At 39.6% G+C, this 17357-nt stretch overlaps 1 protein-coding gene across 2 annotated transcripts in view; it reads left to right on the top strand.

Annotated features, from left to right (window-relative positions):
- The first annotated feature begins 1211 nt into the window (after nt 1-1211).
- Nucleotides 1212-17357, top strand: part of fnbp1l (formin binding protein 1-like) — a 58073-nt gene continuing 41927 nt past the window's right edge. For both annotated transcript variants that reach the window (XM_085386060.1, XM_085386059.1), the window contains exon 1: nt 1212-1366. In XM_085386060.1, the coding sequence (XP_085242186.1) occupies nt 1343-1366 (24 nt within the window). In that variant the 5' untranslated portion in view covers nt 1212-1342. The remainder of the gene's footprint in view (nt 1367-17357) is intronic.

Here is a 17357-nt window from a genome sequence, read left to right as displayed (position 1 = left end):
AATCTTCTACAGAAAGATTCAAGCCAGCAGTTTAAACTTAATGCCTACATAATACAAAGTTTTCAGGTGGAAACGTGAGTTACTATCAAATTTAACAGCAAATAAATATGATAAATCAAGCTGATTTATGGCAACAAACCTGTGAAGAGCCAGTCTAATGCAGCAGAATTTGCTATGTAGACAGGAATGGAGCAGAATTAAAAACATTTATTTTTAATTTTAAACGTAGTATTTAAATTCTTCAACCTTTTGGATTATTTCCAGGTTCAACTTGCAAAAATTTACAATATTTATTTATTAATTATATATAAATCAAGATCTGTAATCATTCATCTTGGCCGCTAGAGGGAACCACTAAATCATTATTAAAGAAACTGTAAACGGATTATATTTAAAGCGTTTTTAATGCTCTAGGTCATCAGAAATACTTTTCTGATACTTTTCAACACTTTTCAAATAAATATTTTGCCTCGTACGAACTTTTAATATACGCGCTGATGTCAAAATAGCAAAACAAAACAAAAATAAAGCTATCCAAACACGTAGCTTTAAACATGACTTTTTGAAATAAAAGGAACTATAATGAATTATAAATTAATTTATTATTAACACCAATAACAACCGGCTTTATAGAAATGATGTGTAATGATGGAAATATGGTAAGAGATCAGGACAAATAAAAAAATAAAAAATAATAATTAAAATACACCAAAGACAAACGAAATTAAAATATTAATCTAAATATTTGTTTTATTGGCCAGTAAAATGGGACAATGTAAATTACTTCTTATTTTAATTAATTTTAAATAACCAGTCAACAAATGCGCCAAAAGAGAGCTTCGTGAAATATGAAAATGACTGAAATTAAAATGTATTACATTGTCATACCATAAAATCTGTTTTTGTAATTTTTTCCTGCAGCATTTCGTATTATGCCGACTAAATAATTCATTCCATTTCTATACTCGAGTTTGTATCCAGTTCATACATTTAATCAGTGTTTGAATTAAACTGAGCTGCTGAAAATGTGTCTTTTTTTATTTGTATTTTTGCTTTACTCTGTTCTTTCTTTATTGTTGGTTACAGGTAAATACACTTAATATGAAAGACCTGATTAAAAATGTTCACTGAACATAAATCCGTTTTTCTCTTTGTAGATTGTCTGTGGTCCAGGGCCCCTGGAAGGGCGTCCCTGCTGATTCAGAAGGAGGAGGTGAAGGAGGTGGAGTGTGAGTTCAGTCGGCAGACAGTCGGAAGGACCGAATCCCGGCGGCCGTTTGGAGAGTCTGAGCGGGGGGAAAACTGCTTCCAGTACTGGAGAACTCAGAAAGAGGATTTCGCAATGAGTTGGGGAACGGAGCTCTGGGTACGTTTCAACTCTTTTTAAGTGTGCTTGTGAGAAAGTGCTGGGCTTGTTTTCTTTGTGTTTCGGCCCGGACACCGCCGCGACTTTGGGGCAATAGAGCGGAAGAAAGGTGCCGTGTTACCTTTTTAGCTTTGTGTCGCGGAGAACGGCTAGGCGCTGGTGCTAGCCTGGTCGGCTGCGGTGCTGTAGCCGGCGAGGCTAAAGCTAAAGCTAATCCGAGGCGCACCTTAACGGCTGTGACAGCGGAGGAAACAATAGGCAGGCACGGCTGCAGACACACGGCCACGACAGCGAGCCGGGGTGCGGGTCACGCTGCCTCCACCACCCGGCTATTTGCCAGCTTTAATAATATCTGTGGTGGTAAATTGATTTTAAAAAATTGTTTGTTTGTCTGGCAACTTACTAAGTTGGATGTTGACGGTTTTCTTACATGTGTTACACCCAGTTTCTGGCAGGGACTCCCGGCTGGAGGGTGGAGGGGAGAGAGCCCACTGTCCTGCTCGGTCTCCTTTTAAACGAATCGCAACTTCACAGCCGTTTGATTCACTTACTAATTGGCATAACGCTTCCCTTTGTTGCCAGCTCTCCAGCCTTTTGTCCCAACTTCCATGTTACTGGAAGGAACACATGGTTATTATAGACACACATACGGCGTTACATGTGGACCTCACGCCGTGTGTGTCCTACCTTTATAGTGAAATCATGGCTAAAATGTGAGTAACATTTAAATGTTACAAGTGTGTCAAACACGAGCTGCAGCCGATATTAGAAGATGATTTTTTTTTACCATCCCTTTCTCAAAATAGTGTTTCTTAGTTGCAGTGTATGCAGATTTTAGCTTAAATTAATCTTGCGGTGGGGCTCCATCCTGTATTTTTTTTGGGTGTTGGCCATTACGAGCTGTGTAACCAGAAAGGCTACCAGAAGCACTCCCCCCCCCTCTCTCTCTGTATATGTGTGTGTGCAGGAGGAGGAGGAGGGAGCACTTCATCTCCCCAAGATGATACTCCTCCGGCTGACCTCAGTGATTATTATCTGCATTTTAAAATAAATTCATATTTTTTTCCTTTTCTTTTTCTTTTTTCTTGCTCAGCCCTCACATGTAACCCGATCATCTGCTACCCACAAAGAGAGATCTGTTTGGTTGCCTGAGATGCAAAAGAAAAAAAGGGGGGGGGGAAAGACTTGGGAAATAAAGCACACATGGACTCACATATGATTTGTCAGGGGTTTGTTGGCCTCGCGTCTGCTTTGAGAGTTTCCCATTCAGTTTTTCTTCTGTGGATCAAAATCACAAAGAGATGTGAATGAATGGTGATCCACTGTGCTAATGTTGTGGTTGTGATGAGTTTGTGAGCTGCAGAAATGCATTGATATAAACAAAGGAAAGCATAAGTCTGTGTGGGGGTTTTACATGAAATGCTCTGTGTCTTGTGTTTACCACAGCCCAAGCAGTGTACTGTATATGAGTAACAGAAAATTATGAATGATGAGATACGCTGTCACATGCTCCAGTCTGTATACCATCAGTGAAGCGCTTCCGATATGCTGACTGTAGACGCTGGCTGACACACACCGTCATAATCCCCGAGTCCGCTGATGGGATTAATGTGTTGGCTGTCTGATGTCAGATTAGGGCTTATCCTCCACAAGACACCACATAAAACTGTTGATTGGCTGTTGTGCTTTACAGATGACTGCCCCTCTAATGTCAGGAAGTGTGCTTTTATTTTCTGTTTTTGTTTTATTCTAAAATTGAAGTCTCTGATTTCAAATAAAAGTCTGAGAATAACAATAACAATAAAACTGTGTCCAACTAAAAGATTACAGTTGGCTTAAAAAACTGTTATTCTATGTACAGTTGGGTAAGTGGCTGCTTCACCTATTAAGATACTGGCTACATTTTGCTATATTCTAATGTGAGCAGTTCAAAACTCAATCAGATTAAAAAAAAATGAAATTCTCACATTTGGGCGGCAGAATTTAACACTAAGTCACCCCAATCGCAGTTTGTTTGTTTGTATTTCACCCTGTATCACCTTCTTAGGTGTCGTCCCTAAATGAAACGGGAAGAAGGGAAGCCAGCGTCGTTTTCAGTGCGGCTTTGTGCTTTTACTCCACTCTTTGGCTTTAGCCCAGCTCTTTGAGACGCTACAAAGCGAGCAAGGAACATCCTATTACCTCGCTGGCTTCCTGCCGTCCGACACACACTCGTGAAGTAGGAAGCGTTTGTCTGAATTAAAGCTCTTCTGTGTGTTGTATGAGTGTGTGCGTTAGTGCCAGGATGCTGCCATGCTGTGCTTTGGTCTCTCTGGACGAGGTGAGTTGGAGGCCAGCACAGTGGAGCAGCCAAGTCTGACTGAAGGACAAGAGGCTGACGGGCGGTCGTCTCTGCTGATCGGCCAAACCGAAAGACTAGGATAAGGGGATCGAGAATGGGAAGGTGTGGGGTAGTTGGAGAAAGGACAGGCTGGACATGATTTCACTTAAAAGGCTGTCCGATGGAAAGGAGACTGATTGTCGAGGCTCAGATTCAGAACAGCGACCTGGTTTTAGCTTCATGCACAAAGGCTCACAGGACTTTGGTGCTCTTTCCTTCATCTGTCGTGCACATTGTCAGAAAAGACTCGCTATTTTGATTCTTCACATGTCACACGGGAGGTGCTGTGCAGGGTAGTGGGGGTTACGTGTAAATGATTTCATGCATTTAGCAAGAGGATTGTTTGCGTTCTTGGCATCAGGTGGCCTTCAGACTCATACAAGGGTGTTTGTTATCATTGCTCGTGTTGGTGATATTTATAGACTGGCCTGCAGTATGTCAGAGTCTAGCGTCATCTATTTTTATGGCACTATTCTTGCTGCTTTCAGGTCTTTTTGTGTCTTTTATGCAAAAGATTAGATACTTTTGAATAATGTTGTATACAGTAGTAGTAAAAAGTATACTTACTATATGGCATTGTGCCATTATTAGAGAAAGACAAAAATCATTGGGAAATTGAACAGGGCTATACATTTTACCCAGGCTGGAATTAAACCTGAGACTCGGTGCTGACAGCTGGAAGCTGCTCCTGTTTGTTGTCTTTTGCAGCCATTCAGCTATCGATTTGCCACCAAACACCTCACATTTGCAGCTTTTATTTGTTCTTTTTTTTTTTGTTTCATCATCATCATCTTTTTCTTCTTTCAGCATCTCACCCTGTCCCTCCTCTGTCACACCAACCCTCTGCATTTTCCTTCACTACATGAATCTTCTCTGTGGTCTTCCCCCCTTTCCTCCTGCCTGGCAGCTCCAATATATCCACTATTCCTCCCCAGAACATGTCCAGCCTTTTTTCTATGAATTTGTCTCCAAATCAATCAGCCTGAGCTGTCCCTCTGATGTGCTAATTTCTAATCTTGTCCACTTTGGTCACGACTAGTGAAAATCTTAACATCTCTAGCTTGGCCTCCTGTCTTTTTGTCAGTGCCACCATCTCCAAACCAAACCAGCAGGACTCACTACCATCTTATAAAACTTTCCTTTCAATCTTGTTGCTATGCTTCTCTAACAAATCCCTCTGACACTCATCTCCAGCTGCTCCACCCTGTGTGCGCTCTCTTCTTATCCACTCCTGTACATTGTCTGTTGCTTTGGATGTTTAAACCCATGTATCGACCCTCAGTATCGCTGCTCCTATCTTCACTATCTCTGTTTACCTTTCCACCTGTCTAAGTGTCAGTTGCACACACGTTTTTTGTCTTTCTTCTAGTGACTTTCATTCCTCTTCTTTCCAGAGTATTACCCCCCCCCCCCTTACCAGGCATGTTTTTCTGAACCGTTGGAGGTTTTTTCACCATTTTCTTTTGTACAATTGATGTCACTCAATTTTTAGTCAGGATTTACACTTGTGTAGTTGGCAGTTGTGATGTGTTATCAATGTGCAGCTCTGAGGATGTGCTGTATTGTGTACGTATGCTACATTTTGTCCTCTATTGTTTTCTGACTTTGTTGCAGTGGTATTATTGGGCCATTTCAGTCTGAATCTTTAAAAAACAACAAGTCCCTTGATCATTTTCCAGAGTTCTCCTCACTCCTTCTCCCATTGAGGCTGTGCCTGGTTTTAGTCTGATGTCCACAGACTTCTGATAATGTCTGCTTCCAGTTTCCGTTGACTGTAGCCCAGGGTCTGTTATTCTTATGATGATATAAAACTGATAACTTAAGAGTACATCTGGTTTGCAGCATGCAGAGTAATTATTCAAATTTTATGGGGAGTTCTTAGCTTTAGTTTCTGAATGTGTAAAATATTTTGACAGCTCTGTGTGACTGTCTGTGTAGCATAAACAGAGAACAAATCTCAGGCTTTTATGGGCAGTGTCTTCTCTTTGTCTTCCACTTTGATAGCGGAAGGTCTTTTAAGAAGGTTCCTACTGTTTAACCGGGCAGTGGTCCGGTTCGTTGCAGGTCACAGCGGGTGCGAATGATGTCATGTTGAAGCCAAGGGCAGTGGCCTGGACATGACAAGCTGTTACAGTCAGGCCTGGCCAAGCTTGTCAACACATTGCATGAATGTGGAGGGGGTGTTTTTGTAGGTGCTAGTGAGAGGCACGTTGTTTTCAGCTCTGGATGTGTGACGCGACTGATGCTTGACGCCCACATTGCTTCGTGGACGTCCTGCTTGTTAGGGTGGATGTCTTTCTTAATTAACTGAAGCTGTGCCAACACACATTTACTAAAGACAGGGATGATGATGAAGGTGGACAGGAATGAAGGAAGTGTGAGAGAAGAAACGCTGCAGAGGGAGGAGGTTAATGATGAGAGAAGAGGGAGGTTTTGGGTGGTAGGAGGTGAATAGATGAAGGCGGATGGATTGCGTAGCAAGTAGATTTTAAAGACTTAATGGGTGAGATGCAACTCTAATCATCCTAGTGGGAAAATCATTAGAGACAGGGTACATCAAGTATGAATAGGATGTAGTGGGTCAAAGCAGAGCATAATGAGTTTAGATAAACGGATCCAAACATTAATCAATTTTGCTGAATGGCAGTGGAAATTACCCTACAAAGCTGTCTTTTTCTCTTTGTTTTTCTCTCAAACGTCCGGGTGAAAATTTTAGTCTCACGTTTGTGTCTATCGAAATATTTGGATTCAATGACTGGAACATCTAATTTTCTAATGAAGAGATGCCAGCATGGCTCAGTAGATGTCAGTCAGAAGTGGGCGCTGTTAAGAGTGTTGCTGTTACTTGTGTCTGTTTTTTGGTGCTGCGATTTAGGTTATTCATTAGTTTATGGATTACATTAGTTATATCAGAGCTTATACGGTCTGAAATATGAATGTAGCCACTTTGCTCGCTGTCTTTTGGTTGGTAGAGAAAGCAGAAATTACTTGTGATTGTCAGCCACTGAGCATGGAGGACTATGATGGGTATTATGAACTGTGATAGTCCCAGAAATCACAAACCTACCTTGTAATGATAAAATACTTCCTGCTGAAGTTTTACAACTTCTCTCATCACGTATATACATGGACTGGTTCTTATATAGCGCTTTTCTACTCTTCCGAGCACTCAAAGCGCCCAGAAGAGTTGTTTTGTGCATGATTTGAGAGCTCTTACTTAAACTGGACATTTTAGACCATATTTAAAGGTCTCCACTGTGAACACAGAGAGCTGGAGAAACAACCAGGTAGTCATTTCCATTAAACGTATTTGCGTTTGCCACCTGGGACATACACACAGCTAGTGTGAATGATTTGCGTGGTGGTAAGAAACAGCCATAGAGACCCTTACGCTCAATGTCCAATGCCAAAATTTTGTTGAGACTCATGGAAGTGGAAGTTGTAATCAAGGCCTTATTCCAGGTCTTTAAATTTGGTTACCTCATCACATGCTGGACATAAAGGATAATAATGGACTCAATTTTGATTCGTACAAGCAACTTTTTCTGCTTTCTAGCGTACACACACACACACACACACACACACACACACACACACACACACACACACACACACACACACACACACACACACACACACAACCTGGTCTGCCTCCTCTGAGGCACACCTACACAAAATTGATGCAGCTTGCAGGGTTGAAAATACTTACCTTAAACATGCATATGTTCTGTTGGCCACCAGGGAGTGATGAATTTGGTTGCAAAAATAATTCTGCATGTGTTAAGTCTTTGAGAAAATTGGCATTAGCTCGCTCACTATGTGACCTCAGAAGAAAATTTCCTGAGAAGTTTTTAACCTTGGTTGATAGTTTCAAGTCATGCTGTTGTAATAATGTCCGATTTGGAGTCCACATCCATCAGTACAGTGACCTAAATGCTCAGCTGAAGGCTTCAATTTACTAATGTGTCTCTCACATGCATCTGTCTACGTTGCTGACAGATTTCCTGAAATTCCAAAACACAGCATATAAGCAGACTCATTGAAAACACCTGTCGGGTGTACAGAGCTTTGAAGAGCTCAGAAAGACAATGTTTCAATTAGTAATCAACTAGTCTCTCTGGAAAGAGATTTTAGCACACCCTATCCCCGACGTAATGGTGAGATTTAATCTAAATCTGTGCGTTTGAATTGTGCCAGCAATGTCAGGGATGCCGTAGACAAGGAAAGGGAGACGGTGAAATGAAACAGTTGGCTACAAAAAGAAGAAAATGAATTACAGAATCACCATCCCACCTAATTTCATTCCTGCAGGCTAGTACACACACACACACACACACAAACACAGAGCCTCCTTCCTCTTGGCATTTTTACAGAATTTATCTCCACTGTTCCACTCGTCCCTTCTTCTCTTCCTTCCTCTTATCCTCCTATTGCCTCCCTCTGGATTCGATCACAGCTGCATCCATCCTCCCAGCTGTTTAGCAGTCAAGCTCCTCTTGAGTTCAGACCACAGGACACCTGTGCCCCTTTCATACCAGCACTGTGACCCAGGATGAACCCTTGTCCCATCTGTCTACATGGGTCAATGTGTGCTACATGACCTAGCTGTGTCAGAAATTATTGTTGCTGTAAACAGTACCTTTATTTGACATTAAAGTTGTTCTTTTTTAAACTTTGGGATTGTTATTACTGTTTGTTCTTTAGCCAGGGGACTAATTGTGGTTACAAGTCTCCTGGAATTTCCGTACTGGTTCCTATTTGGGAATTTGGCGAGTGACGTTTGGCCTATTTTTAGATGCATTTTAGATTTTTGACTTTAACTCATTAGCTGTGTTTCCTCATACTAATCATAAACATAACATCTTACTATTTATACATTTTGATGTTTCATCATTTATTCTGATTTATTTTCAGGAAGTATAAAGTGATTCACCACAGACAGAACCAGTTTTAGACCTTGGAGCTTAGAGTCACGACTTGTCAGAGCTGCAGCTGGGTTCAGTGTTGCGCTGTCTTCCAGGAGTCAGTCAGTCTGTCAACTGTTTATTAGTCAGTTACTTTATTAGCCAGTGGATAAAAATGCTGCTTTAGGACATGTGGAAAATTGGAAGCTGTTGGGAATTTTTCTGGTGAATTTTCCCTAGAACTCCAAACCAGTCATTACACTAAACCTCTGCTGAATGTCTGGCTGCTGTCAATCTCTGCTTGTGTAACATGAAAACAGACAATGGTAAATTTTATATTAATTCTCTTTTAATTAATTATCACAACTAGTCTTTAAGAAAATACAGCTTCAAATACTATTATATCCATGTATCTCTTTAATATATGTGCATATTTGGTTTGATTAGGTCTTTGTTTGCAATATTTTGACTTTATCTTAAACAGTCCATCAATTTAAAGGAATTAAGCTTGCTGAAATTATCAATATAACATCTTAGAATTTGGCACTTACAACCAAGTGGAACCCACAGGGGCTGAAAAATGAAGACAGCATAGAAGATTTGAAAACTGCAGTTTCTTCACAAAGCCACCTGAGGCTGACTTTAAAAGCAAGTTAAACCCCACGGACTCGGATTAAAATGCCAAGCCTTACAGCATCACCTTTTGGAGAATTTAAGTGGTCTTATGTGACAAAACACAGTTTACAGTGTGCAACAGCTGCTGTTTTCTTTACTGAATTTTGTAACTTTGTTTGATAAAAAACAAAACACAGTGCAACATGTTGAATCTTTAACATGGAGAGTCTAAAGTCGGTGGGGGTCTATGGCCATGACATGCAGGGTTTCCATCAGTGTATTTGAAGCCTGCCTGGTTGAAGTATGGTATTGAGCATGCTATGGCCTATTCCTTTAAAAAAAAAAAAAAATGTATATTAAAAAATGTGAATAATTTTAATAAATAAAGTTTAAAAAAGGAATAAGGAACCCATTACTTGTTAATAATTAATATTGTATTACCTTTTCAGAGCAAATCCTATAACTGTGCCCGCTTATTAGTGTATGCTACATTATTTATAGCTGTGTGTAAAATTAGGTCAAATAATCGATTTACTTATTAAATATAAGCATTTTAGGTCACACTTTATAATACTGTCCCCAACCAAGGGCATAATTCCCCTGTCATTCAACAGAATTTCAATGTTCTAGAATAAGGGAGCGAAAAATCCAGTTTTTAAAGGAAGCAAAGAAATGATTATACTGCAAGTATGAAATGTTCTGTGATTCAACTGTCCTTACAGTCTACTAATATGAATTTAATGAGGACTGTTCTCCCTTACCAACTTATAAGAAAAAATAAATGGCATCAACATTTGCAGGCCTGTGCAACTTTATGAAGATGCAGTCTAACCTTTTTTTTTTCTTTCACCATCACTGTCCAAACATAACTTGGTGTACAGGAAGGGAGGGTCCCATGTCCTGCAAAATACCTGGAAGTTAGGCAAGGTTAAGCCACTTCATAATACAGCCTGGACCCCAAAAATACAGTGTGTGATGGGAAAATATTATTAGTTACCATGAGATTACACAGTATTTAAAACTACTTGCTTCTTGTATTTTCTCCTTTTCTCTAAAATACTACTTACTCAACTTACAATGACTCATTCACTACCTTCTAATTAGTTCTTATTTCCTGTAAAATACACGAAGTTGGGTACTGCTTCTTTTCTTTTACTTACAGTATACATTTTTTTTGTGTGCTGTAAAAACTTGACTTGTTACCTCCTTATTTTAGTGTACCAACCTTCAAGCTGAAATTCTCTTTAATGGAATAAGCCCCCTGCAATTAGTCATATTATAACGTGTTTTTTTTATCTTTGTAAATCAGGGTTTTATTTATTTTTTATTTATTAATTTTCAAAATATATTTGCTTGTGTGGTGTTTCTGGGTTTCTTTCTTTCTTATTGTTATTAAATATTAAATCAACAAAATAATTAGCAGATCATCTACCTGTTAGGGAAACAGCTCAGTTGCAAGTTAGTGAGCAGAGTCCTTTTTATCAACATCCTGTTTACATCACTGTGATGACATGGTTTTTATTTTTCAGTATACCACTCTATGGATTACACAGAAGCCACTACTACTATTTCATTTAATATAGTATTTTATATAATTATATTATTGCCTTTACATAGAAGCAGCATGCTTTGATAAATTCGATTAAAATAGATCCAAGCAAGGTTTTATTAGGCTGTGGAGTCTTTGGTGAGCCTGATAGACCATGCAAGAGCGCTTCATAGATGATAAATGCCCTCCAGCTGATGTCCTTTGCTTGTTGTGTACTAAACATGTCAGGTGCCGGCTAAACTTGCTCACCTGCTGGACTGATGATATCTGCTGTGCGGCTGGACATGATACCAAATCGCTACAGACTTAAAAACAAAACACCGGGACTTGCAGTGTTTCACAAGAACAACATCGAGGCGCTCATTGTCCTCAGTTTCAAGTTTAGTGATCTTTCTCAGTGTTTTCCCTAAAGGCGTCTTCACCTTGAGTGATTTATGGCAGGCTGAGACTTGATTTAGCAATCAAGTGATGAATGTGGGAAACTTACTATTCACCAATCCATAACTGTAATCCCTGATTACAGAAGGAGGAACTTCTAATGGTGTTTTTATGGTTGTCATGCAAGCATGGCGCTTGCTGAGTTTGACGTTACATCATGTGCTGTGTGGCATAATCTTTGTTGTACTTCGGTCGGTCGTGGGCCTCTCGATTTTTGCAACCTGCCGCTGCAGCTGGGTTAAAGACACAGGTGCAGGATCATGCTGGTTTTTTACCTCTATATACAGAGGGAGAGGTTGCAACAGTTTGAAAACTTGAGACTATGTAAGGAGGAAACACTTGGCAAAGTCTTTGCTTCCATTGTTGAGATATTTTCTTCCTACATCAACACGTATGTGGCAGTATTGTCTGAGTGGTGACAAATATTGTTCAGGAGAATACCGCAGCAAGCTTATGATGCCTTAACGGCTGGCATAAATAGACACAACTGTGTGATGATGTTGCTACGGCAAGCAAAGCAACAAATGGGGAGGGGTTTCTGGTGCTCTAAGAAGATAAAAAGATGAACTGTTATGGAAATTCCAACTTCACAGTCAAGTTATGGCATCGAAGGTGTGGATTAAATGGTAAAATTTGGAGCCAGAATGTTGTCATCTCATGGCTGATTGGTTTGTACTGTAATTGTAATGACTCCATTCTTCTCCATTCTTATGCTAAAGAACTTAATCCAACCCATCCTCTTCTGTCCCGGGATCATGTTTGGACAATTCCAGCACAGATACTTTTGGTAAGGGGTTTCCCACGGGCCAAGATAAAATAGGAAGTCTTTCAAAATGGTTTAATGTCACAGAGCCTCAAATAGACTTTAGTGATGGTGAAACGCTTTTCAAAGAAGTTTTCTCCCATGGGCTGCATGTGGGAAGATGTTTTTCTTTCTGTCTGTTTGAGTTAAACTGGATGAAATCCTGGTGTGAGTAAAGTATGCGAAAGAGACAACAAAATGCTGCTTATTTGGTTTTACTGGTCCATGTGTAAAGTCAGGAAATTGTGAGAAATGCCTGAAATTTTGATATGTTGAGCAAAGTCATCAACTGGATGTCAGTCCCACAGGTCTGATATCAGCTGTGGTTTACAAGAAACCTCTCAGTGATTTCTATGAATCCTGATTGTTTAGCTTGCTGCTCACATTGCATGGGAAAAATACAGTGGACGTATTTGTGGGGTATTTCTTGTTGTGACGTAGCATGTATGGGAATCACTGGCCTTTGTCAGAGGTTTGCCATTTTTTGCATACCCTAAATATAGTGACATATTGAGAGAATGCATATACATGGCTCGAGTGAAACTAGGACAGGCCCCTCTCCCCTTTCCTGTCTTTCTTTTCTTTCACCCCCCCTCCCGTGCCCAACATACAGCCTGCTTGCATATGAGGAAACAATGCTCATTCTAGCAGCAAGAGTTTTCCCAGGCTTTTTATTTGGCCAATGAAGTTTCAGAGGCCCATAAAAATGCTGTGTTGCTACACTGTGAGCTGCTCATTTGCACATACTCGCACTAGCTGCTCAGCATGGAGGGTTGCTGGTTACCTTGGTAACCTGTCTACCAAGTACCTCCTGGTTACAGCAGGCACCCCAGACCATAATATATCAGGTAGTCAGACTGCTGAGAGTAGCAGCCTACCTCCAAATTCAGGAAACATGATATGAGAGCATGTAAAAGACCTGTTATTCTTTCTTTGAAAAGTGGGAAATATACTTACTGTAGCTCTTTTTTTTTCCTGACAGCCTTTTTCTATCCAGTACTTGATATTGTGTGAAACCCAGTCTAGGTAGATGGCAACAATAGCCTCCAAACAGGATTCATATTACTGAAGCCATTTGTGAACCAATTTAAAGCCATTTGTGACCCTGTATTGTCTCAAGGCAGTCTTCAACAAACACTACTTTATTCTGATTTAGTCTAGACTCTCCATTGTTCATTTAAACCCTCTTGGCCAGACAAACAATGTTAAAAAGGTTAAAAAAAAAAGAGATGCAGTAAAGCTAGTAATGGTCTTAGTACTAACTAGGAAGGCATCCGAACCATTCTTTGTTGCTACCAGTGCTATTAAAATTCATTGTATGATACCAAAAGTATCAATGAAATGTTTTAACATTACCTTTTATTTATAATGCAAGCACTTAATATGAACATGTACTATATTGTTACTCCCTAGCAAAAATGAAATGGTTTCCTAGTCACTAGTCTGGATAAAGGTCGGATAAAAAGTGTTCCAAGTTACATTTTTAACGCCGTCCTACAATTGAGTGAAATTTTCAACTGTAATAATAAGACTGTGGCTAAATCCAGACTGTTCATGTTTTTAAATTGAAATCTGCCTGCAGACGCTTCATGTCACCACCACAGGCTCACACTGAAATTTTCCAGCCTAATCTTCTGATTGACTCATGTTCAACTGACCATTTAGCTTGGTCAACTAAAAAAGTGGTTCAGTTACTGACATTTAGTTGGCCATTAAAGCGCATGCCATACCCTTATTCTGTAGAGGGTTTGGACAGAGGATTTGGAGCATGTCTTAGCTGGCTATTGGCAGCTTTTGTTGCCAGACCAAAATTCCTGGAGTGATTTCTTGAAAAGAGCTCAATAAAACAGTCATTGAGCTGATATGTCAGTCAATTTACTCACGGGAAATTCTCCTAAAAAAAAAGTGATGCAACCATTTCTCTAAAGAGAAGTCAACAATTTACTTGTCTGTGTTACATAGTGGGGTTTTCCTTGCATCATAAAGAGTATGTGACTGAGAACAGGTACTGCCCACCAACCACAGAACAGCCTAAAGTCTTTTATCTATAGCCTAAGTACTTGATAAAGAGTAAAAAAAGTAAAAACAAATCTGAGTATCTATATACACACACAGGCGCGCACGACTTCCGCACAGTGAGTTTCAGTGGTTATTCACATTAACCACCACACATCCTGTGTGTGTGTGTGTGTGTGCGTGTGTGTGTGTGTGTGTGTGTGTGTGTGTGTGTCCCCACAATATGAAAGTGCAGGATGTGATAATTACTAAATCTGTTCAGCAGTCCACTGAGTTGTGTCATCAGGCCTGTGTGTACAATCACAAACAAACAGCTCATTCATCTCTGGAAAAAAAAGCTCAAGCATGCTCAATTTATCCAACCGCTAACTGCAAAGTGCCTTAATATCACAGTCAGGGTTCAACATGAGGGTCCAGCTGTGTGCGTGTGTGTGGTAGAATGTGTGTAATGATCATGACACCTACCCAACACAGGATACATACTGGTTAATGTGGATGACTGCAGGTTATGACGCTTGTTTTGGGTGCTGAGAGCGGGCACGTTTTTTCTTTAGACAACAAACACATCACATCGGTTTAAATCGACTCAAATCTAAAAAAAAACAATTATTTTTATTGATATGGGAAAATGCTTGTGTTTTTTTACCTCTGTTGAAATGTGAATAACAGAGTTACTATCAAGGATTGGGTCGATTATTTATGCAGCTCTTGTCTTAAAAAAATGCTAGACAAAATTATGACCCATTCCTTTCAGCAAAACAGTTCAAAGTCTCAGACAAGACTTTAACAAATGTTTAAATCTGTGTGTGCCTCGCAAATGAAGAGCGCCTCACATAGCAGTATCATTGGAATATTCCTTACAATGATACCACAGTGTTCCCGTATAGCCAGTGGAAAATTTCCTTAAATAGCTTTTTAACTCAGAAAGTGCATGCCTTCAGTGGAAACATCTCCTCAGATAACTCTTTACCCTGGTATGCATAAGCATGCAGAAATGCCCTTCTTTAGGGAGTGTCTGAGCATGATTGCACTCATCATGTGACTGTGAACAGGTTTTTTTTTCCCTTTGGTGTTTACATGTTGAAAGGACAACTTGTGTAGGCCAGCCCACTGAATGTGGATCATGTGGTTTAACCATTAACTCTATCTGATATGACTAATATATACTAGGAGGCTACAACTTGGATATAGAATAGTCATCACCTAAAGGGATTGGTAGTAGTTTCAGTTGAGAGAAGGCGTGTTGGTATTAAAAGAGCTGTCAAAAATCTGTATTTTTACTCTTTGTAATAGACATACCACTAATGTGCTGTGGCACTAGTTAAAGATGCTGATAACAAATTTAGCAAAACAGATGGACTGATATGCTTAATATATTCCAAGTTGTAAACTTTTACCGTCTCAGTAGTGCAGAAAACGATAAACACAATGCTTTCAGCTGTTCTGAGCTAACCTGAAGCTTCAGTACTGAACAAAAGTCCGGTACCGGTCTTTGAGTCGTTTGGTGCTGGGCCGTGAGAGTTGAGGCTAGGGTGAAAAATTTATGGTTTTCAGGGGTTTTATCATTTTTTATCGCAATTGTTTTTTTTGTTTTTTTTAATCGTTAACTCACTCGTACTGGTTTCATTTTGTTGTATTCATCCGCGACACCTTAACCCTCTCAAGCTCAAATTAAACTTTTTGTTGCTAATGCACAACCAAGTCCTGCAGTGGTACTTCTGAGTAAATAAAACTCATAAAATATGTATGTGGGGTAATCAGGTTGTTAGTTTTTAACTGTTGCAAATCGGCAACGCCTGCCTCGAGAGGGTTAAAGGCCGGTCCGCAGCACAAAAAAGGTTGGGGACTGCTGTTTTACAGTGGTCTTTAGCAGTAGATCTCCAGTGAATGCTTTTTAAAATTTGTCTTTGGACCATTTTAAGAAAAATGTTTTTTTTGCCAAAACCATTACCCTCCCTACTGGGTTGTGACTTCTGATCTACTCGAACTTCATGAAATACTCAAAACAGCCATTCTGGTATCAACAATTGTGTCACTTAAATCACCTTTCTTCCCCAATTCAGTCTGAATTTCAGCTCACCGGGATGTATATATTGGGAGAGCTTCTGGAGTCCATGTTCATGCGGTATAAGTCATAACCGTCTCTTAAGACTTGTATGTCTCATGATTTACTCATGGAAGTTGGCCCTTTGCCTTTTTTTTTAATGTAACATTACATTTACTTGATTCATACAGAATTATTTTAATTATGCTGAACTGGAAAAATGGAAAAGGAGCTGTTTCGATGAGCAAATCATGAGTAATGATGTGAGACTTAAGTCTGAGATGCATGCTCATGTAAAATAAGCACTTGCTTAAAGTTTTCCCATTTTTGTTCTGTGTGGGTTATATTTGTTCATATTCAATATAACAAATTACAGAAGCCTTAAAAAGACAACGTAATGAGCCCAATAACTGTTCAAGCTTTGTAATAGTCATGTTTCATCAGATTGAAATCAACCCAGGATTTGAGTACCCACATACATACATGTATGTGCAACACTGAAAACCTTGAATTAAGGGTAACCCTTGTTTTTCTTTTCTGAACTGAATGGTTTCTGTCATATTTCATTGACAAATTGAGGATGGATCAGAAATTAATGAGGATGATCAGCTTACCAGAGGAAACCTTGGAAAAACTCAGAACCTGTTCTAATGGTCATCAACGACGCAACATATATCAACATTTTAACTGATGTAAGGAAGTCTCAAAAGTCATCATTAAGGGTACAGGGGAGCTCATCAAATGTTGTCTTTTTTGTGGGAAAGAGTTAAACCACACAAGAAAACCACTATAATATTTTTGTGGGCTGAGGGAGAACATGTATAGAAAGACTGTGTAACTGTTGGTGGCTTCAAATTGTAAAAATATTCAGTCCATCCTATCACGTGCAAAAAAATGTCTTTTTGCACATCTGCTTGCTCTGTGAACTGATGTCATCCTCTAACACATCTGGCCTTTTAAAGGCTCAGAATAAAAGGGCCCTCACACATCTGTCCAAAGGGTTTCCCCTGCTGCTCCTTTTCAGAGTCAGATGGTGACCCAGCATCACCCTTCAGTGTCAAAGGGTCGCCCGTTTTCCCCAAGCATCTTTTTCTCTGTTCACATTTTGTCTTCATTAAATATCGCAGGACAAGTGTGACTAACTGGAAAATTTTGTTCCCTTTCAGTCTTGAAAACAAACTGAAAGCACTTAATTATTTAGTTGTTTTTTTTTTTTGTTTTTTTTTAAAGCAAATTACCTGAA

This window comes from Rhamphochromis longiceps, linkage group LG17 (genome assembly GCF_057381845.1).
Source record: "Rhamphochromis longiceps isolate RC_006_pf linkage group LG17, R_longiceps_female_GT1.1, whole genome shotgun sequence".
Classification (NCBI taxonomy): domain Eukaryota; kingdom Metazoa; phylum Chordata; class Actinopteri; order Cichliformes; family Cichlidae; genus Rhamphochromis; species Rhamphochromis longiceps.
The sequence above is the reverse complement of the archived record's forward strand: the minus strand, read 5'-3'. Positions and strand labels throughout refer to the sequence as shown.